Here is a 22,131-nt window from a genome sequence, read left to right on the forward strand (position 1 = left end):
AATTCAATAAGGTCCTGACTTGAATGCTTCTGCCACAGAGTACCCACTGTAATTGCGGATGACAACAAATTAGCAGGTGCAAAGGACTGCTCACTTAAACCACAGCACAATCCAGACATTATCCAGTGTGTGATTATGGTATTATTTGGGTGTGATAAACTAAACAGCATCAGGTGAAATGAAAGAAGGTGACACAATCGAAATTGCCTGTTTGTATTCAATACAAACTCCAAGGTGTGACGGGACAAATGAAACTGAAAAGTATTTAGAGAAACACAGTGCTACAACAACATGATAATGTCTGTGAAAACAAACCTTTATATGGAATAGTGTATCTAAGGGAGATGGATAACAAACAAAACGAGGCAGCTGCATTTGAATGAAAATGCAGATACTTTTCTCCTGGTCCTTTCACAGCAGTGGATACAATCAGTGCCTGGATTACAGGAGCTGGTGTCTACCTGGAAAATAAAGGGTATTCTGGCAACTCTTCTGCTATTGTAGAGGTAGAAAAAATTCTGCATTCATATTTATGGCCTTTACATATTTTTGTAGTCCAACCAACTTAAAGAAATATATGAAATGAGCGTAGAACTGTTTGTAAGGGCTTCTTTGTTCTTTCTGCTAGCTGGTAACCTGAAATACTGGGAGCAGGGTGTAGGTTTGAAAAACCAATTGGTTAATCCAATGACAAAGATTTCATTGCCTTTCCTGGAATTATGTCTGTTTTGTAAGTAGCTGATGCCACAAGAACAACAAGGTCAGACAGCCCTGTTTAAAGGAACATCTGGTGAAAAAAACCAAACAGTTTTAATATCCCAGTGTGTAACCAGGCGGTCTGGGGTGCCTGGGGCCAGGGTGATCAGCTGGCAGTGCTGTCAGCCACCGTGCCAAACACGAGGGCAGAAGCTGAGGAGGTTTTCCGAAAACAGGGTGCTTATTTTCACATTCTTTGTGCTGAGGAATACGCTTACTGCACAGCGAGCTGCAGGTTGAGCTCCGAGGGGCAGGAGCTCCAGCGCGAGACAAGGGCCATGAACTGACGACCCTTTGCCTAAAAATGGGCACAGGGAGCTGTGGCCCGGCCAGGGGACCTGACACTGAGACACAGGAGCCCACGACCCCCAGATTCAGACTTCAAGGTTTGGACTGGATGACCTAGGAGGCCTTTTCCACTGACTGATTCTGTCATCCTGTGACTTCCCGCGCTTAGACTTTGAGGATACAAAAGCCCAGGGTTCCCTTTGTTACGGGTCCCTACTCAGAGGCACAAGCTCGATCTGTTATTTTGTTATTTTATAATTTAGTTTATTTATTCCATGATTAAATTAAGGATCTGGATGCCTGAGACTCTGCTATGGGAAACCTGGGGCCAAGCCAGTAAGAAAACCCGGTCTGTCGGTGTGAGTATAGCGGGGGTAGTTGCGAAGGAGCCCCCGTCCGAGCTCAGGTGGGGCGGGCGTGACTCTCACAGTGACCCCTGGATGGTCAGACAGGGAAGCTTCTTCAAGAGTTCGGCGGGAGAACGCCCACTCCTCACTACGAGCCGGTGCGCAGCTAACGAGGCGTGACACGGGCTCGGGATAAAAAACAGCGGCGGGCACCGAGAGCAGGATCCCGCCTCAGCCCCGTGCCCGCGCCAGGGCGGGCGGGGCGGCCCCCGGATCGATGTGTCGGCGCTCGCAGGCGGCGGCGGCCATGGCGCTCAGCGGGGTGCGGGTGCTGGAGCTCGCCGGGCTGGCCCCGGCGCCGCTCTGCGGGATGATCCTCGCCGACTTTGGGGCGCGAGTGGTGCGGGTCGACCGCCCGTCCCTCTCCCCCGTGACCTCCGACGTGCAGGGCCGTGGCAAGCTCTCCCTGGCGCTCGACCTGAAGCGGCCGCAGGGAGCCGCGGCCCTGAGGCGGCTGTGCCGCGGGGCGGACGTGCTCATCGAGCCCTTCCGCCACGGTGAGGGCCGGGGGAGCCTGAGGGAGGCCGTGTGGGGGCAGCGGGAGGTCGGGGCTGCGGGGCCACTGTGCTGCCGCCGGCCAGCCTGTGAGCTCTGGAATGCTGAGCGGGAAGGGGAGGGCACGGAGTTTGGGGTTTATTTGCTGTGACTGGGCGGCGAGTGCTCTGTGTGCGCTCTGTGCAGTGCAGCATCGCTGTGACAACGCGGGGAAGGAGCGCTCAGCCAGGGCCGTACCCCCCCGGCCGGGGCTCTGGACAAGCTGAAGGATTTCAGAGAGCAGGGCTCACTCCTGGTTTTGGGAGGATGTCCCGGCCGAGGGTCACACCTGGCCTGCTGATACCGTCCAGCTCACATCTGTAAGGTTGCCCAGTGGGTCAGAGGTCTCGGAGCTTACAGTTCCTCTGAAGATCTGACATTATGCATTTATACAGTTATGCATTTATAAAATATGTATTCCAGGGAGAATAAGAACGTGTTAAGTATTCAATAGCGTAGTGTGATTCCCTTATAAAAGGTAACTCTGATTTAGGATCAAAACCAGGTTATGAACTACAAGTCTTCAAAAGTCATATGTGATTTCAGGAAGTTGCTTTTCACAAACTCATTATTTCCTACCAGTCTTAAGTCCAGTTTTTGAAAACCTTCCTTTTTTTTTGTATTATTTTACATTTTTAACATTAGGTTAAATAGAAAACAAAATTCTTCACATATTCAAGTATGGAATTATTCAATTTTTGAAAATCGTCTTTTAAAAAGATTTTTTGGTTCATCTTTTAATTACAGTATGCATAGTTACTGATTTACCGTATTTAGGGGCACTTAATATCTGCTTGTCAATAGCAAAGTTTACACTGTTTTAAGATCCTGAGTTTCAAATATTGACTTTTCAGATCTAAAATGTTCATAAGCCATACTTGATGGTTATTTTCATATCCCCACTGTTCTTTGAGGATGCTGTTCTGTTATGAAGCAGTATCATCGGAGTCAGATAGGACAGGGCTCTGTGCACACAGATCGAATTGAAGATGTCTCTGCTCCTTGCAGTGGGATTGGACTAGGTGACCTTTACAGGTTCCTTCCAACCCAGACTATTCTGTGATTCTATGATGATGCTTCGGTGAGGAGCTGAAATGTTTTAGGGTTTCTACAGCCAGTTTAGAAATATAAGGCTATATCAGTTAAACATCACACATCACAGACAGATGCACAGATCATATGTCTCAAGTAACTCTTTTCATTTTGAAAACAGGGTTTTATAATTTTTATGTTTCTTACCTTAAAATTTTTTTGTTTATTCCCTCCCCAGAAGCTGTGCAGACAAAATGAAGACATTAAATTCCACTTTTTCTTTGTAGCTAGCCTCCTGTTTTCTAGCAGATTTTTTTTTCTTATGAAATTTGGTTTTCCTTGGTTTTATAGGCACTTGCTTTTCTTTTTAAGCTGAAAGTGCAGGCAATTCTGTAACTAGATACTAGGTTTTATGGGCCTGTAAGTGAACTAGGCAAATCTGTGACCCGTTGTGAAGCTGGTGTGAGAGAGTGAGAAGGTGAGGGCCCAAGTGACAGGAGAGCTTCGTAAAAGGCATATGTACTGTCAACCTTATAACAATGACTTTGTGACATCAGGTGGGTTTCCCAAGGCACAGTTCTCACTTGTGCCTTGGGAAATCATGCACTTTACCAAATTTCACGGCTTTCTCCTTCTCACGAATCACCTGCCACTGCCCAGTAACTAATGCAACAGAAATGGATCTTAACAAAGTTGAAGGTGTAGTAACGTTATGGATTAGTCTGTGAAACAAGCTGGAGTAATATTCTGAGGTGGAGCAGGCATTAAAATTACCTTACCCTTTCCCTTCCAAAATGTGTCTCTCTACAATGCCAGTATTGATCGTGTCATAGTCTGACCAAGCTGCATTGAGACAGTAAGACAGTATAATTTACTTGCAACTCAAATTTGCTTCTTTTAAAATCACTTAGAACTGCAATATCAAATTTTTAACCCTGATTTCTGTAGACCCATGCTGACCAAACTTACATTGCAGTGATTTCTAAAAGCTCCTTACTCTCTGTATTACAAAAGAACACATTTAGTTTTGTGTGGTTGTTGCAGATCCTTTGTGAAATAGTGACATGGTCCATTCATATCAGCGAGTTAAAAGGTACAGGAACACATGGGGCACTGAGAAACTAAAACGGTGAGGAAAATGTATTGCAGTGAGATGTGGAAGAAATTTCAAGTAGTTTTAATGTGGAAAATATAAGAATTTGCCCTTCCTCTTTTTTTCTTGTTTTGCAAGCCTTTTTAGCTTTTTTGCTCATCCAGCAGTACAGGAAACTATCTGTCTTTCCTTTGGAGAAGTAAAACAGGGGAAAAAAAGAGAAAGAACCCTAAAGCTTGATTTCCACTTGGTTTGTATAAAAATTTATTCAGTAAGTCAGTAATTTATAATGTTCACATTGTAATATGGATACTGAAGTAGAACGTATTTCTTTACAAAGTACAGTTGAGTTCTGTTGTTGTATAATCTGACTTTGAACCATGTATATTTTAAGTATTGTTATAAGTAAATGTGAATTAGAATCCCTTGGTTATGTCTTTTTGAGGTGTCATGGAAAAACTTGGGCTTGGTCCAGAGGTCCTTCTGCAGGAGAATCCCAGCCTCATCTATGCTAGACTTACTGGATTTGGCCAGACAGGAAAATATGCCAAGTCTGCAGGTCATGACATCAATTATTTGGCTTTATCAGGTAGGCTGTAAAATTTCTGTTAAATTAAGGGTTTTTTTCCCCCTTAAATCAAAACTCAGGAATCTGTTGAAAGCAGATAGCTATTAGGCTGGATCAGCACATCGTCTCAGGCTGTACATTATTTTTCTTTTTTTGTGCTATTGTATCAGAATAAACCTTTTCTCTTTGAAGGGAGGACAGAAGTTTTTCTTAGGGCCTCTCTCCTGGAAAATTTGTATGCTTATAATCCTGAAAGACCTGCGGATTATTTTGCAGGCTTGTGAGCTTTTTTTGAGCAAAGGGAAACCAGGCAGCCTAAGACAACTGGTTCTTGTGCTTTTCTGCTTGTAGATGTGTCTCTGCAGACACCAACTGAAACACAGTAGGCTTAAAATAAAGTGTCAGTGCTCTGTTTCATTAAGGGGTTGTACGCATTGTGCTGTTTTTAAGTGTCATGATGCTAAAAGTATGCAGTAGCAAACAGTAACAAAATTACCCACCTCTGATGATGGCAATCCATGCATGGCCCTACCTCCTGCTCTTCACACTGCTTCTGTCTCTACTGCTTCTCCAAGCCTGTGAGGGAGGAGAGAAAGTGGCCCAAAACTTCTTGGATTTCCACTGGACAGAGCATTTCTTTTAGAGTCAGCAAAGGGCCGGAGCAGAGGCGCTGCAAATGCAGTGATCTGCTATCACCTACCATAAGGAGTAACTGTTAGGTGGAATTAAGTTTCTTTAGGAGTGGATTCAGTCCTTTCTCGTTATGTAAAATTGTATGAGAATAAAAAAGATTTAAGAAAGGATGCCTCATTTGAAACACTTTTGACTTCATGTCAAGATGATTTCAAAGTATTAGGGTATTTTTATTTGTTATTAGTGTAGGGAAGGAGTCAGTACAGAAATAGTGTAGTCCATCTCTTCCCATAGAATGTAGTACTTTCTGTTTTACAAATAGAGGGATTTTTTCCTCTGGAGATGATTGTATCTGTAGTATTTTAGTTAGTTTTATCTTCCTAAAATCACTTTACTTGAAATTTCACAGATCGAGTTTTTCTGCCTATTTAAAGGAAATAAAACACGGTGTTTGAGAGGCGTCATTGTTCAAAAATGAGATCTCATATTCTCAGTATTTTCCTGATGAGCTTTGGCTTTCCCTAACTAAAAAAATGGCTTGTGTTAGGAACTCGAGAGAGAAGTTAGCATGTTAATCTGCTGGTGCCTGTGACAACCTTTAGACTATTAAAAGAAGGTTTTAGTGAGTGACAGGGCTTTACACTTGCACTACAGGATTTGGAAACTTTTTTTATACTGTGCACTCAAGTTGCTTGCACTTAGGAAATGCATTAGACCATTAGCTAACTAAAGAGTGCGTTAGAACCATGCAGTTCTCAGGCATTTTTGACCAGGTATTCTGCAAGCCTCAGACTTTAAGCTACAGACAGAGGAGAGAGGTGATCACACTGGAGTTTCTTGCTTGCCCGAAGGGAATCACTGTGAGGAAACTAGAAAGAGTAAGGTCACAGTAAAGAGGATCAGGATGGCAGAGAAGTGTTAAAACATTCAAAGCTCTGTCTGAAGTAAACTGGCTTAGCCTTTGCTCTAATTCCTTTAATTTCTGCATAATTGCTGGCATAAGCATAAGTTCCCTGTGTTTACATTGCATGCAATCGGAGATAATCTTCCTGTTCTATTCACTGGTTCCTCTTATACACAACCTTTTTTCTTTTTTGTCCAAAGGTAGTTGAAGAGGGAGGGTAGGACTGAAGCACAGTTGTCACTGTGAGATCCTTTGTTATGATTATTAATTCATTGATTATGTGCACATAAGACTGTACACCTGCATTTTTACTTTAAAAGATTCAAAGAAGAACAGTTTACCAAAGTTGCTTTGAAACATGTTCGTAATGCCTGTTATGGGGGAGGTTCTATGCGTGTATGAAGTACTAATATAGTACTAATAGTACCATAGTGCTAACAATTATTGCACACAAGAGTTTTTTTTAATGTCCCTGTAGACAAAATATCAGTGGTTTATCTGTGAGACTTTTATTAGTATCTTTAATTAAATGCATCTTCACTAATCAATTTCATGTATTTTATTTTATTCTTTTGTGAATTAAAGAGTAACTATTTGCTAAGACACAGACAAGTAAAGACAAAAAACTGTTGGTAGAAGATTGCTTTATCCCTTGTTTATTTGCATAGATTGAAAAGAATGAAACTTTAATTGTAGAAATGTAGGAATGAGTGTTTATAATTAATTTTATGATTATGCTTCCTTTGTTTGCCCTCCTGTCAGGTGTGCTGTCAAAGCTCGGTAGAAAAGGTGAAAACCCTTACGCACCCATAAATCTTCTGGCAGATTTTGCTGGTGGAGGTGTCATGTGTGCTTTGGGCATTGTTATAGCCCTTTATGAACGTGCCACATCTGGCAGAGGGCAGATCATTGATGCAAGTATGGTAAGTAAGGTCTCAAGGAAGGTGGGGTTTTGTATGTTTGCTTTTTCCTACTCTAAATCTGTAAAAGGGAAGAAACTGGATAAATGTAAGGTTTAAAACTGAGAACTTGAGAATGGGAAAGCAACCTCATAGACAAGCAGTTTTCACATATTACTCACTGCTGCCATAACATCCTTATGACATGGAACACACTATGTGACTTTCCCTCCTCTCTCTCTTTTTACCTGTCTGCCTTCTTCACGAAATACTAGCTGTATATATTTGATGAGTAAGTTTGCTGTATGTGGATAGGGTGTGTAATAAAGAATTAACATAATGCATAACAGAAAAAAGGTTAATACTAATAAAATAGAGACTTGCATTAGCTTTATTCAAGATACATCTTCTTTCGAATTGGTGACACGTCATATCTTATTAGAGACACTGTTCCCTCAGATAGTTACACTGCCATGGGTCATTGCCAAGAAGTCTATTTCAAACACTTTGTGAATGTGCTGCAAAATAAATTAAAGGCTCAATTAGCCTAATAAAGACTACTCTGGATTTTTGCCACTGGAAGGCCACCCACTTACACACAGAGGAAAAATACTTATTTCTGTTTATCCTTGAAATCCATGTTATCTGCAAGTGTTTTTTCTCTCTTGGTCTCTCTTTTTTTCTGTTTTTAAAGAGCTTTGCAATTAAAATTGGACCTCTCTTTCAGGTGTTGTAGTACAGTGAAGGCTATGGTTTAGGCTGAAATATAAATTGGAAAAAAAATTACATTAATTGAAAAAAATGCCCTTGTTGAAGTGGTCTTGAGGATGGGAGAATAGAAAGTGATGTTTGATCTCTTGAATTGAGTAAGTTTTTGACAAATTCATGCATCATTTCCAGGAGCAGGCCATGGCATTAGGTCTAGATGAAAATTCTGTGGGAACAGGGCAAGACAGGATTAATGTTTTTACTGTAATAGTAGTTATTAGTGGTTGATTGTCAAAATGAAAAGCTTATTAAGTGGAGTTCTACAGATGTTTTTTGGAGTCTTTTTCAGTGTTTTCTCCAACAAGCTGAATGGTGGATGAGCGACTGTGTTTAGTAAATTTAAAGATAATATGTGTATGAGGCGGACTACAAGTATGTTGGACACTTGGATTAGAATTCAGAATGACCTTTTCAAATTGGAGAAATGACCTGGAAAAAATTGGCTGCAATTCATGGATAGCACTGCTCTGCAGTCCTCTTTGGGAAGAAAGAATTAACTGCACAAATGCAGTATGAGAACAATTGGCTAAAGTACAATCCTGGGGGTTTGTAGTAGTCACAAGCTGAACATGAGTCAACAATACCATCCTGTTGCACAACACATACACACTGTATTAGGATGTACAAACAGGAAATAGAACCAGCAAACATTCTGAAGCAATTAGTCTAACCTATTCAGTGTTTATGAAGATTCAGGAAAATACTGGTTCTGATGCTGACCACCATCTTTCAAAAAAATTTGAGAAAACCCCAATAAGCACGACAAAAATTATGACTCTGAAAGCGTGACCTACAAAATAAAATTGAAGGAGTTTGTGTTAAACAAACACAGTTTGTTTCATAGTTTTGTGAAACTGTGGAGAATTTTGACAAGCTTTCAAATGCGGAAAAAGATACTTCTTGTTTTTTGTAGTATTACCTTATTTTCCTTATCATACTTAAAAGAAGTAAAAAAAAAATTGTTAGAAGAATCAGTGTAAGTCTGCTAATGTTCTAATGAAATTTGTAGCTCATTTGGAATGGGATGTGTTGTGTGTTTTTATTGAGGGGTTTTAAGCCCCTAAAAAGTCTCTTTCAATTTTTTCTTGCCTTATTAAAATTGCAGAATTTATGGTTCTCTGTTGATGTGCCTGGTGATCTGTGAAATGGGTGGAATAACGTTCAGTATCACTGGATGTACTTTACCTGGCATTTTGTTATTTTCCTTTTACTTGAATAGACTTTCAGTGACACGGTTGATGAAAAACACACATGCATCATCATCATCAGCAAAGATAGTTAAATAGACTGGGTGGATGAGCCTGTTTTTACGCCTAAGCTTTTTTCATGGAGGTAGATATTTTTAAAATCACAGTACCACAGAATTTCGGCTGTCATTTCGTTTTAACATTATATTTTGTTTGATAGAACCATTACTTAAGTTATTTTATAGTTTAAGGAGTCTGAGTATGCTCATGACTCTGACACATGGTAGAATTTTCTACAGCAGAAGAGGGAAAATTAATTTCTTTTTTTTGCAGCTTTGTGTCATCAGGATTACTTTTACTAAGTTTTCATGCTACTTCATGGATATGCTGACAGGGTTTTCTCATTTTATTGCAATGTCTATTTTTCTGATGTAATCTAAAGAAATAAATTATTTCTTGTCTTTTGGGTTAGTAATTTAGACTGAGATCAGAATTTTTGTGATGAAAGAAATTGTTATTTTTCTCTTGCTTCTAATTACTGTGCTGAAGGGTGAAAAGTGGATTGGGAGAGTTCTTATTATCAGTAATATAAACATGAGGAACTGCTGTAGTTAGTGAATCTAAACTGATTCAAAAAGAGGGTAAAGAGGTTCAGGCCAAGAGCTGGACTTGCATCTCCTATTCTCAGTGTCCAGTGTTATTGCTGTGCTGAGTAAAAAGTAAACACTGTCCTGTGTTTCATCTGTCTGCCTCAGAAGAGTTAAGTGCCTGGTCTGGATTGATTCATGTTGGTTGCTGTCTCTTCCCACTGACTTGTAGGATCATAAGGTATCTTACAGTAAGCCGGAGAGTTGCCATGTGCTGAGTGAGTAGGATGTGGAGTGGAGTCTGCTGTATGGCACAGTAGGCACAATTGTGCATCTGCAGTCTTGCACCACACTGGATCAGAGGCATGTGAGTCAGAGCCACACTTGAGGTTCACTCCAAATTCTGCCACAGAACCTTCTGCTGATGGTAGGCATCTGACTGAGCATGACTCACTCTTTGTGAAAGGACAGCCAGAGGAAAGGGTGCTGGTAATGAGCACTTGCATAATAGTCTCATGGCAGGAGCATTTAGCTGTCCAACAGATGACTGAGGTTCCAGGTTTTTCTCAGCCTGGAGGTATTCAAAACCAAAACTCCCACATCCTAGAGGCCTTCATCAGTCATGAGGATAAAGGTTAGGTTGGTGTGGATTAATTTGCATTTTGAACTGTTTCAGTCTACAGAAGGAACAGAAGGCTTGTGGAGCAGACAGGTCACCTAGTGAAGTGGTGCCTCTGGATTCTTGTGCCTGCTTCAGATACTGCTGGTGCTTTTGTTTTAAGGACCATTAAGTGAAGCACATAACTGTTGCTGTAATCATTCTGCAATTAGGATAAAGTGTGGTCTGTCTACGTTGTGCTTTTCATGTTTTAAAAGATGGTGATTACATTAGTGAGTGTGTGGTGTTATTTGAGCTTGCCTTTGGAGGTCTGGTGCAGACATTAGACACTTTTTTACTTGTCTCTGAATTCCAGTGGGCCTCAGGCAGAAGTTAGCTGTCCAGTTGCCCAGCCAGGGATATTTCCAAAGTCCCTATGCCAGCATAAAACAGATGTGCTGTTTTATTTTAAGTGTTTTCAGGGTAAGTAGCACTGTACATAAGTATTGTACAGGTGCTGACTATAAGAGTTTTGTCAGCACTAAAATCTAGTTGTCAGAGCTGATTCTGATATTTTTCCTCTCTTTTATTTTCCTTACTTTCAGTGGGTTTTGTGTATTTTTTGTTAATATGACCAATGCAAGATCAGATCATCAGTAAAGCAAACTGTGTTTTAATATCCTTGCAATCATTTTATGAACATGTAGATGAAGGTATACAGTATTTTCTCGCATGGAAGTACTTTAATTGACTTTAACGTGTGGCAAGTAGGGCAGAAGTATCCTTGTCCTTGAGGCAAATAACACAATTTAAATGAAGAAACCTTCTTGACTGCATACTTCAGAGATTTGCATGTGTTAAAGTCTTGCTTAGAAAGGTGGAAACTAGTAGATCTTTCCCCATGAAAATTTAGTAGCTTTTTATTTTGGTACAGGATCTTTGGTTTTCTCTGTTAATACTAGGTTAATATTACACAGTTGAAAATGCATGAATCAAAATGATACTCAGAATGATACAACTCAGGTTTTAATCTGTTCCAGTGAAGTTTTTCTGGCCATACATTGTTAACTGCTTCATCTTTGCTTACAGTTTTTCTAATGCAGTCGGGAGAAAATGGATTGTGCTGGTGAGCAAAACTGTAGGATGTGATTTTGCTTGAAAGACTGGTACAAGACTGATAATTATTGAAAGGCTGAACAAACTGAATTTTCACCTGATTGTACTCCACATAGCCAAAATTTTGAGGAGCAAGTTGAAGCAGGATTAATCTTGTTTTCTAGTGCTGTATTCATCAGACATTTGCTTATTTAGAGATTACCTTGCTATGTCTAGGTACCTGCTAGTGATGAGAGTGGGAGAATAATTTTCAGCTTAGTGATAGAGATAAGCTTCTAGTTCCCATGGTATAAGAGAGCATTAACCTTTGATTTCCTTCATTTTTTCTTCTAGAAATAGCAGTCTTCTTATAATCAGTATATTTAAAAAAGGTAATGTTGAGATAAAAATCTGATACTTTACAGGACTGGTACAAGCATCTTGTTTTCTAGAGGTTTTGAAGGCTTTCACAGCTGTCATACTTAAGGTTGTATAGAACCAAGAAGATTGTCCTGTCACCTGAAACTACTTACATTCCCATTGTGACCTCCTAATGATTATAAACTTCCTAAACGAGGAAACTTTGTGCATTGAAAGTGTGTAATCCATCTGAGGCTGCATTATTACGTTTATGCTCTTTTTTATTCTTTAATTCTAGATGCACTGTCAGCAGTAGTTGAAAATTTTAAGAAATGAAATTGCTTACCAGAAGTTTCATCATTAAAAATCTTAACTAGTAGTAGCTTTTTGCTATTTTGTTCTGTATAGAATTTAGGTAACATGCCAGCTAATTTACTGAAGCTGTTATCTTTTCCTGTAAATCTTCAAGGTAGAAGGAGTAGCATACCTAAGTTCTTTCCTGTGGAAATCGCAAAATATAGGAATTTGGAGCAGACCTCGAGGTGAAAACCTGCTAGATGGTGGTGCGCCTTTTTACGAAATCTACAGGACCTCCGATGGAAAATTCATGGCTGTTGGTGCCCTTGAGCCTCAATTCTATGAGCAGTTAATAAAGGGTAAGTAGCTTGGAGCAGTTGCTTCACATCAGGAAAGCATGATTGAATGAATTCTTCAGTAATTCCATTTTGATTCATGATTTATGGTTATGTGATTTCTTTGTAAATGTGAAACGCTTTGTGAAGCCAGTTGGGTTGTTGTGTAGCAGTTCAATTGACTTTTTTCTTCTAGCAATTAATTTCTTTCTTTTTCATCCACTCTTCACCTTGCCCTCAGAAAATACACTTAAACTGCAGATTTTTTTCTGGAGTTACAGTAATGGAATTCTGTGATGTGACTGGAGCACTAAAAAACTATTTTTTGGGAGTTGCTTTTTTCAAATGATTGTGAATATACTTAAAAAAAATGAGACCTAATTCTTTGATATTGCAAATAAAATTTCAAGCAAACTCAGTAATTTGTGCAATTTTTTTTTTAAATAACTATTTAAATGGTTTCAGAAAGGAATATTCATTGGAAGTAGTTCGTAGTATTTCTCAGTGGAACAAAATTTTTGTAGAAGCAAATTCTGCTTTATAAATTATTAATTTCCTCCTCACAATTTCAGAGTACTTTTAGTGTCCAGCTATGGATAAAAGTTTTATATTTGACTGAAGACTCTTTAAATATGACAATAAAGTGTGATTTATCTGTTAAAGAATTTAGAATGGTTTATGCAAAGTAGTTGTGTGAAGTTAAAACAGTGGTTTGCAGGGGCACCAGGCGGTTGATGGTGAGCAGTTGTTTTTTCTCATCTTTCTTGTGTTTTATTTTCCTCTCTGTTACTGGTTTTTCCCCTCTTTCCCTTAATTTTTTTTTTTTAAATTATTGTTTCTAGTTATTAAACTTTTTATCTGGACCCATGAGTTTCTTTCTCACTTTTACCCTTCCAATTCCCCCTCATGTTACCAGGGGGAAAGGGAGTAAGTGGCTGTGTTGTTCTTGGCTGCTGGCTGGGGTTAAACCGTGACAGCTCCTCACAAGGGCATTCACTGCCAGCTCTGCCTGAGCCAGCTACATTATGCTAACAAGAGTGTAGTCATTGCCAGGGCCTTCTCTTCCAGGGATTTTTGAAATTCGGGATTGTGGTAAGATGAAATGAAGGTATGGGATTGTAAGGTGTGGGGTATGCCTTTGGTGACCAGGATCCCAAAGAGAGATCTTGTTCCATACAGCCTTTGTTCTCTCGCAGCCTGTGGTGCTGCCCAAATTCTTACATATCTGTGGCTGTAAGTGGCTGCTTCTCTTGTAGCTTAAAAATGTCCATGCAATTGTGTGGAATATCCCAGTCAGTAGTACATGCTGATATGTGAAATGCAAAAAAGAGGTTCCTGGAGTGACCCATGGACATGTCCAGCATTATGTTGAACAGATCAGATGTCAAGTATGGAAGTGCTGTGTTCTTGGCTGAAGAAAAAGGTGCTTTGTCTCTGATTGTCCTGAGAATAACTTGTGAACTCAAGCTGTAAGCAACTTGATCTTGAAAAGGAAAGTACTGCTGATTATTCCACGCTTTGCAGTTCTTTGAAATGTTTTTCTCATCCAATCCCCTGCGATTTTCTTTCTTGCAAGAAATCAGAGTTGGAGAACAAAGAAAAATATGAAACTGTATCAAAGTAAGATGTAAACCCTTTTTCTGGAGGTTAGGGAATTTGGGATTCCAGTAAATATCTTCAGGGAGAATGCTTGTATTAAATACAAAGAAAACAAGAAAGAAATAAAGCTGCTTACTCAAATACCCATATGTTTGGCTTTAAGTGATCAAACACTGACTTGCAGCATTCATGGCTGCAGTATTTTATTCTTCTCTGGAGATTAAGTTGAATCACACATACTTTTAAGCTACAGAAATGAGATGAAATCTGTTCAAAAAACCTCCAAATTCTGTAATGGCGTCTGGTTCTGTTTGTGACTCTTTTTCTCAGTGAACCTTTTCTGAACAGTCCTACCTTCTTGTATTGATCACTGCTATAGGGCAAGACTCGTGCTTTTCTCTCTCAACCATCTTACCTAGATAGAAGCTTCTCATGGATGAATCCAGCGGCCAGATGGTGCTGCAGGGTTATTGAGTGGTCTCTGTGTCTTATTTAGATAACTCTTTACTGAGGAAAATGTTAAAATTCTGCTTTTCTTTTAGTTGTTTCTCAGAAATTTAGAGCATAAAGTTGGAGGAGCAACTGTGAATTCTTCTGCCTGTGTAGGGGCACCTGCATTGGACTACTTTATTTTCATCTTTGAAAGTATTCCTTACACTTAAAATGCAGAGAAATTGCTTGATTTTAACAGCTAAAGTTTAAAAAATACTTATTGCAGCAATAAAGAACTGGTGTATATCCATTCGTAAGTACACAACAACTGCAATCATAGTTGCCTGCGTGTCAGTCTGTTTCTGTTGTGTTTTAAAAAATCCAACATACAGACTACAATCTGCAGGAAATTTTGCTTTTTGCCTTTATTTGTATAACAATTTTTGCTTGTCTACACTCAGTGAATTTTCTTTGTTTATTTTTGAAAGTGCATTGTTTAAAGTATCTGACCAAACTCAGGATTTTCACACAACATTGCATTTAAAGTAATTGGTCTTTTGTCATTGTATTTTAGGTGCATATCATGAATTGTTCAGACTTTCACATAGGAAATATTTATTCTTTTCAGTACTTCTGGTTTCAATCTTTCTGAAGCAATAGTGTGCTAAATTAGAACAGCAGATCCCTCTTGTGGATTAGGGATTATTTCCTTTCTGGGATATCTATTGCAGAAATTAAATTCAGAATTTAAGCCTTTGAATGTTATAGGGAAGAAAAAGCTGCCTGTGAAAATTGTATTGCTCTTTCACAAACCTGAGGAGCTTTAACTTAGGCTAAGTTATCTGTTCCAGGCACTAATTCCAGCTTTGAAGTGATTTTAGAATGGTATGTTCCAGTTACAATTTCCATAATTTCATTTCATAGCTTTTCCCCATAATTCTGGTCAGTTCTGCTGGTGGACAATTTGGTGCTGTTCCAGATAAAATATATTCAAAAACCACTTGATGTCTCTTGCTCCATATTCAGAGAGGAGGATACTTTTGCCACTCCTGTAGGGTGAGAACACAAGGATATGGGTGTTGCAGGTGTCAGTTGGAGATTTAAAGATTTCAGAGTGGAGATAGGAAAATGATTTCTGAACCATTTGTCCCTGCTCACAGAATTCTGATGAGCCAAAGCGAACTGATTTCCTTTTGGTTTCGGTTCATTTCAGTGTTTCCCTTGCAGAATTGGGAACCCAGTGCTGGACTGGAGTGCAGTTAATGACATGGCAAGGAAAGTTCTTGAGGGGTCTGCAGAGGGAAACCTAAGAAAATAGATTAGTTTGAGAATATCATTGGCTTTGTAGATCATGCTCATTGGGGAAAATTAAATTTCTGCTTACCAGAAATTTATGAATTAAAGAAAACCAGGCTGTATGAGAAACTGAATCTATATAAAATAGATATAGTAAATAATTACTGCAGTAGCTATATTGTTATCTGTACTATTCTGGGCTCACTATAGACTTTTGGCTGTTAACAAGCCAGCCGTAGTCCTTTTGCAGATATAATTTTATTACTGCAAAAGTCAGACAATAAATAGCTAAAATGCCTTAGCATTTGGCTAAAATGGCTATTGCATCTTATGAAAAATCTGATGTAAAAAACACGTACTGCTAATGTTAAGTCTTAATCTTTTGACAGAAAGAGGCAGAATGTCTTCCAGCTGACCTGTGAATTGCTTTTGCAGGTTTGTCTTGATTTTTAGCAATAGGTGCTTGATATTGCTGCAGCCAGGCTACAAGAGGCATGAAGAAACAGTAAATATTGTGTTTCAGGTGAAAGTAAAGGTCTGGTTCTGCCTTATCATGTGGTGTAAAGTCAGTTCCACAAGGTGAACTTAGTATCCACTCACATTGATGTGAAAACCACTGACAGTTACTAAAATCCTGAACATATACTCAATAGTACTCCTTTCATACTACTTTGATAGTCCTAAACTGTGTGACTTATGTTCAAAAAGAAGGAAAGCACTTGAAAAACACAGTTGACATCATTATGATGGATTTCCATGGGACTCTCCATTTTGGGATTGTGAAGTTTTGTGTACTGTATTAAAAATGTGCTGATATACTGAATTCAGTACCATGTTGTTATTAAGACGTGCAAAGGGGACAGACATTTTAGACTCAGTTACACATAATGTTATAATAATAAATAAATTCAAATAAAACATAAGTCTTAAACATTGTACAAATACTCTAGGGCCAGGTTCTTGCTGCACCAAAACATTTGCAATTGTGATAATTAAGCATCTCACCTCGTACTACAGCCATGGATATATTTGCAGCAATGCTCAGTAGTACTCGGGACCTGATCAACCTTTTGCTGAGCTGTCACTTTCTAAAAGATTATTTAGTTTCAGAAACTTCGAGCAGAGAAAAAAGTTTAATGAAAATTCACTACCGTCTTTGAATATTCTGAAGTTCAGTTCCCTCTCAGAGTGAGAATGACTTCTGTTTAGAGAGAGTGTGCAATGGCATGCACCTAATGGCTGTCATTTGGGCCAAAATTATGGATTCCCAACTAGATGGTTCCATTCAATTGTTGTGGCAAGATAATTTCAAAATTGCTATGACCATGCAATTTTGAAAAGAAAATTAGTAAGTTAAACTAAGAAAAGCCTGAACAAAGCTCTGCTTTTGTAACAGTGTGGCTGAAATACTGTAAGAAACTGTAAACCAGAGTAAAGCAGCTTTGCTGATTTATCTAATGAATTTTACTGTTTTCTCTTTCTTGAAATAGGTGCCTGATTCTACTGCAATCTATCTCAGAAATACAGATTTCAGTTCGTTGCATCAATAATGACATGCAGATAGAGGTCAAAAAAGCTATAGCATTTGAAGGAGATCTAAAGCTATAGCATTATAAGTAGACAATTCTTCATTTTTCAAAAGCCATTTCAGAGCTGTTCTGGCATGAGTTAACTGGGCTTTTCTAAACAAAAAAATCCTAGATGAAAATTCGAACTAAAAAACTTGGAAGTAAGTTTTGATTGCTTTACAAGATATTCTGTGTAAAAGATACTTTGCTTTTGATTACACTGAGTGAAATCTGTCATCCTGTGGTATCCCAGACAATTCTGTGCTGTGTAATTGTTTCCTTGTTGAGTCAGTCACTCCTGCTGTGATTCTGCTCATCTGCACCGCAAATGGTTAGCACAAGCTGGAAAATGGGAAGCTGCAGTGCTTAAAGGCTGTTGGTTCATGCTATTTGAATTTGAAGTCTTCAATGGTAAACGGAAAATGAGCATGTAATATTAAATTCCAGGTTCTGCACGTTGTTCTGCTCTGCCAGAGTGTGTGTGGTTGTGTTCAGCCAACTTTCCATCTGCCACGGCCGTTGAATATAACTCTGTAATGGGATAATGGTAGAGCTCTGTTCATGTTGGACTGGCTGCTAGGACCCAAAGTATAATTAATAAGCAAATAAGTACTTATGAAAAAAGGTTTCCAGCTGACAAGATTTCATGCACTGAGACAATCTCAGGCAGTGTGTTGTTACTTAGCTGTACATATTATGGAAGATAAATTTGTCTCACCTCATAGTTTGTAAGTAAATTGTACCACAACTGTTCATCTTTAGTAGTATACTTTGGAAATTAATAATGCAATTAATTTTTGAAGTATTGCTAACTTTTATTTATTTATGGATGTTCAACCACTGTGAGTAATCTTCAGCTGATCTCTTTGTAGGATGGCATGAATTGTTATGAGCACTAGATTGTAGGTTTAGTAATTTAAGGTACCCATAACTTGGTAACACCGTAAGGACTGATATTTACTTTGTAGTAACATTCATCTTGATATCTGTAGGCATCTCTGATAAGATCTGAAAATGCTTATTTTGTCTTTGTGACAAATGTCTTCTAAAAGTGAACAACTGCAAGGCTGTATTTCTGGGTCTGGAGACTGGCAATTTCTGTGTGTTTTTCTTTGAAATACCAAAGTATAATTTCAAAGCATGTATTAATTTTTAAAGCTATTAAGAATCCTGTGCTCAACAGTGACATTCTCAAATATTATGTTAAGCTCGGGGGAACTGCAGGCCCCAGGAAGTGCATCTTGTAGGAATTATGAGTGGAGAGAAAGAACATAAAGAGCAGAAGAATAGACATTGTCTTTCTTTCTTCTCCCCTTTATGTTTCAATAGCTATATGTCTACCTCTCTCAGTGATAAGGAATCTGTAGAAATAGAAGACATCATAAGTTTTTTCTGCCTATCTACAGCTAAAGATTAGAGGAGTTTCATGTAAATTCTGCCTGCAAACAGCTGTCTAGTACCCAAGCCTGTTAACACTTGTTGATCAACAGATATCCAAAGATACTAGAAAGAATGTTCAAAATTAAATGTTTGCAGAGCTCTGTATTTTCAATGCCTTTGACACAGAACCGTTGTTTCGTAAGCAGCTCCCTTTTTTTGTTACTTTTGAAGCATTGTGATGAGAGTTGTTCTCTAGTCTTTCTTATTTCTCAAATGAACTTCTTTCTTATCCCTGCTTTTTCTGAATTTTTCCTGCTGTGTTCATGCTCCTGAATTTCAAGATGGAACTATTTGGACAGCCTTCAATATACCACTTCTGATTTCTATTTGGTATCACAAGGTCTGCTTATGATACCTCCGTATTATCTCCCTTTTTGAAGTGTAGTTTACTTACCTTTTCTCTTGTTTTTTACCTCTTTTTTGAGATAAACCCTACAAGAAGTGATAAAAATTCTTACATCTTCTTGAATAGCAGAATGGAAGAGTAGGGAGCGCCGAGAGCAGAATCCATGAGAACAGAAACAGAGATTGAAAACTGGCAGTACAGAAAAGATGTAAGCTCCCGCATGGGAGGGAATGTGGTGCTAATTTAGGGAAGGACCTGGTACTTGCTAGTTCAGGAAGTTTTCAGTACAAAGCCTGTGTGTCCATGCTTTGCTCTTCTGTCTCAGAAGGAACGTGCATATTGCATACCTGGGTGGTCCTTGTGACTGACATGGAAGGCAAAGTTCTTAGGCAGTTAGTGAGTGAAAGGACTATGGGCTTCACTTTTCCCAGGGAGTGGCAGTGGAGAATTGGAACCTGGGAGGTGTGCTGAAGAAGAGAGAGCGGGAGACACTGCTGGAGACTGTTTGGACTGAGAGAGAGAAGAAGCAGGTCAGGCTACAGGCGCTGAGCCTGGGAACATCCATCCACACCATCTCCACATCTGGGGCACAGAAATAACCCGATGGTGTTGAACTTCAAACACTGCAGCCTTGCTGAGTGTCTAGCTCTGGCAGATGTGCTGGCTTCTGTGAGATAATGTGTCCAGGACTCATTCAGCAGACTTCTGTGTTGCTACTGCCAGGTAGAGAATACAGTACCTATTATAGAAGCTGTTCTCAGGACATTATTATCTCTAGACAGCTGCTGCTTTTGTGAAGTGTTTATACAGATTAGTGTTTATTATATATACTTCGTTAAAAGGCTGTAGTGATGCAGTTTAGTCTAATTGCAAGCATCATAGAACATTTTATTCCTCTGCTCCCTGCCCTGCACAGATGCCTGAATAAAGTTTAAAGTGACTTTCAGTACTGCCTGAAAAATACTACCTTCTTGAGAAACATACTAGTTGTAGGGAGCACTTAATAATTAATCTAAGGTATACTATAGTTAACCTCTGCTTTTCTCCTTTCAGGTCTTGGGTTAGATTCAGATGAACTTCCCATTCAGTCTAGTTACTCCAACTGGCCCGAAATGAAGAAAAAATTTGCATCTATATTTGCACAGAAGACACAAGCTGAGTGGTGCAGCATATTTGATGGTACTGATGCCTGTGTGACCCCTGTTTTATCCTTCGATGATGTTGCCTCACATCAGCATAACAAACAAAGAAGTTCTTTTATCAAAAATGATCAGGGAGAGATAAGTCCTAGACCTGCTCCTCTTTTATCAAGGACTCCTGCTGTTCCATCGTGTAAAAGAGATCCTTTTATAGGAGAACACACGGAAGAGATACTTCTAGAAAATGGGTTTACTAAGGAAGAGATTGCTAAACTTCATTCTGATAAAATAATAGGATTTGGTAAACCCAAAGCTAATTTATAATCTCTGACTGTGCATATCATACAAATTTAAGACTGATAATTTTTTATGCATTAAAATTGAATTATATGACAAATAAATGTTTGCATGATATTGCTTTTAAATAATATATATATTTTTAAATTATTTAAATTTTAAATGTAATTGAAAACAGTGAGAGTTATGTACATGAATCATCTGCTGTCCAGAATGATACCATAATTGTGTTCTGAAGATCTACACAGGCTGTTTAGTAAGCACCTGTACATTCTCAGAATTTTTGTTTAAATATTGAATCCTGTGGCTTGTTTCTTTTAATTCTTAGTTACACCATTGCTTTGTAATATATGTTGTAATTACATGAAGGCAATACTTTTAATAAAATTTAATTATATTCTTTGTAAATGAGTTTGTTGTTTACTCATAGATTAGAAGGGATTTTTTCCTATATTTTATCATATTAATTAATTTGCTTTATCATGCCAAAACTATGGTCAAATTAATGCTGTTTGCTTATGTGCTGCTGCAGAGCTATTACCATAAATTTAATCTGTTTAATAGCCTGGCTACATTTTCTCAGTGGAGTCTCCTGATTATACTACATTTGGAATTTCAATTTGGCTAGAAACTCACTTCAGAATGAATTTTTTTTTTATTTTTAAAATACCTGCCAATTATTATTCCTTTCCTTTCTTTAAAGAAAAGTGCCTGGTGACTTAGCTGCACAGGTTTTAAACGGTGGTTATTCTGTATTGGTTTTAATTTCCTTCAAAATTAAACCGTCATTTGAAACCATCTTTTTCAAGGCAAAGGAAAATATGCTTTTAAGAAGAATTAGTTATATGGCCTTAATACAGTATTCTCTACTCCGGCGTGTGAGAAATTATGACATGAAGGGTGTTGGGGCTTTTTCATAATTTCGTCTGCGTTTTGCTGAAGATTAGTTTGTTGCTTACAAAGGCTTCCAAAACTGAGATATGCTTCAGCTCATTTTGTATCTGTCATGGCAAAAATGTCAGCATTATTACCATAAAAAACCCCTTTGCATCCTATTACATGAACACTTTCCTGAAAGCAAGAATTGTCTAGTAGGTTTCTGACAAATTTTCTGAACAACGAGCAAAACCAACTTATGTTTCCAGCTGATAATCACTCTAATGTGAATTACTGAATATTATACACCTTTATGGTAGGATTCAACAGTTTTCTTAGTCCCAGGTGCATCTGATCATGGTGGAGAAAAGTCAAGGTTGTCAAATGTAATCTCCATTGCATGTAAGTTTTGACCCCAAAATTGCTGACGTCAATTTGAAAATTCATGTTACTTCAGCACAGGTTGGATCAGTTGCCTCTCTTGGGTGGCTAATCTGAAAGGTACAGTTTGGTGTGTCACTAGAGATTTCTTGTGGGGCCTTCTATTGGCACGTGAGGGAACTCAACTAAGTGATCCTGATATCCCAGCCAAAACCAGCACACCTTTGTTTTCAGAGGCCGAGAAAATAATCAGTTCTTCTCAGGGTGGTAGACAGCAGATGCAAAAATATACTTACCAGTTGCTGTTTGATGGACTTCTGTCAAGCTTTTTATCTGCCATTATCGCTCAAGGGCAATGGGAAGGTTCACTTACTCATCTTCATGAAGTGCATTGAAATCCTTTTCTGGACACATAC

General features: G+C 38.7%; 1 protein-coding gene across 2 annotated transcripts; it reads left to right on the top strand.

The window, feature by feature from the left end:
- Positions 1-1,665: 1,665 nt before the first annotated feature.
- On the top strand, positions 1,666-20,866 carry AMACR (alpha-methylacyl-CoA racemase). Of its 2 annotated transcripts, none has more exons than XM_008932053.4 (5): positions 1,666-1,948; positions 4,556-4,699; positions 6,978-7,138; positions 12,179-12,365; positions 20,076-20,866. In XM_008932053.4, the coding sequence occupies exons 1-5, from the start codon at positions 1,669-1,671 to the stop codon at positions 20,483-20,485; spliced, it is 1,182 nt and encodes a 393-aa protein (XP_008930301.3). In that variant the 5' UTR covers positions 1,666-1,668; the 3' UTR covers positions 20,486-20,866. The 2 variants fall into 2 exon arrangements, with proteins under 2 accessions (XP_008930301.3, XP_025751412.2); XM_025895627.2 differs by lacking the exon at positions 20,076-20,866 and adding an exon at positions 19,454-20,063.
- The last annotated feature ends 1,265 nt before the right edge of the window (positions 20,867-22,131 follow it).

The sequence above is a fragment of the Manacus vitellinus genome, unplaced genomic scaffold, assembly GCF_001715985.3.
Source record: "Manacus vitellinus isolate BGI_N305 unplaced genomic scaffold, ASM171598v3 scaffold_36_pilon, whole genome shotgun sequence".
Lineage (NCBI taxonomy): Eukaryota > Metazoa > Chordata > Aves > Passeriformes > Pipridae > Manacus > Manacus vitellinus.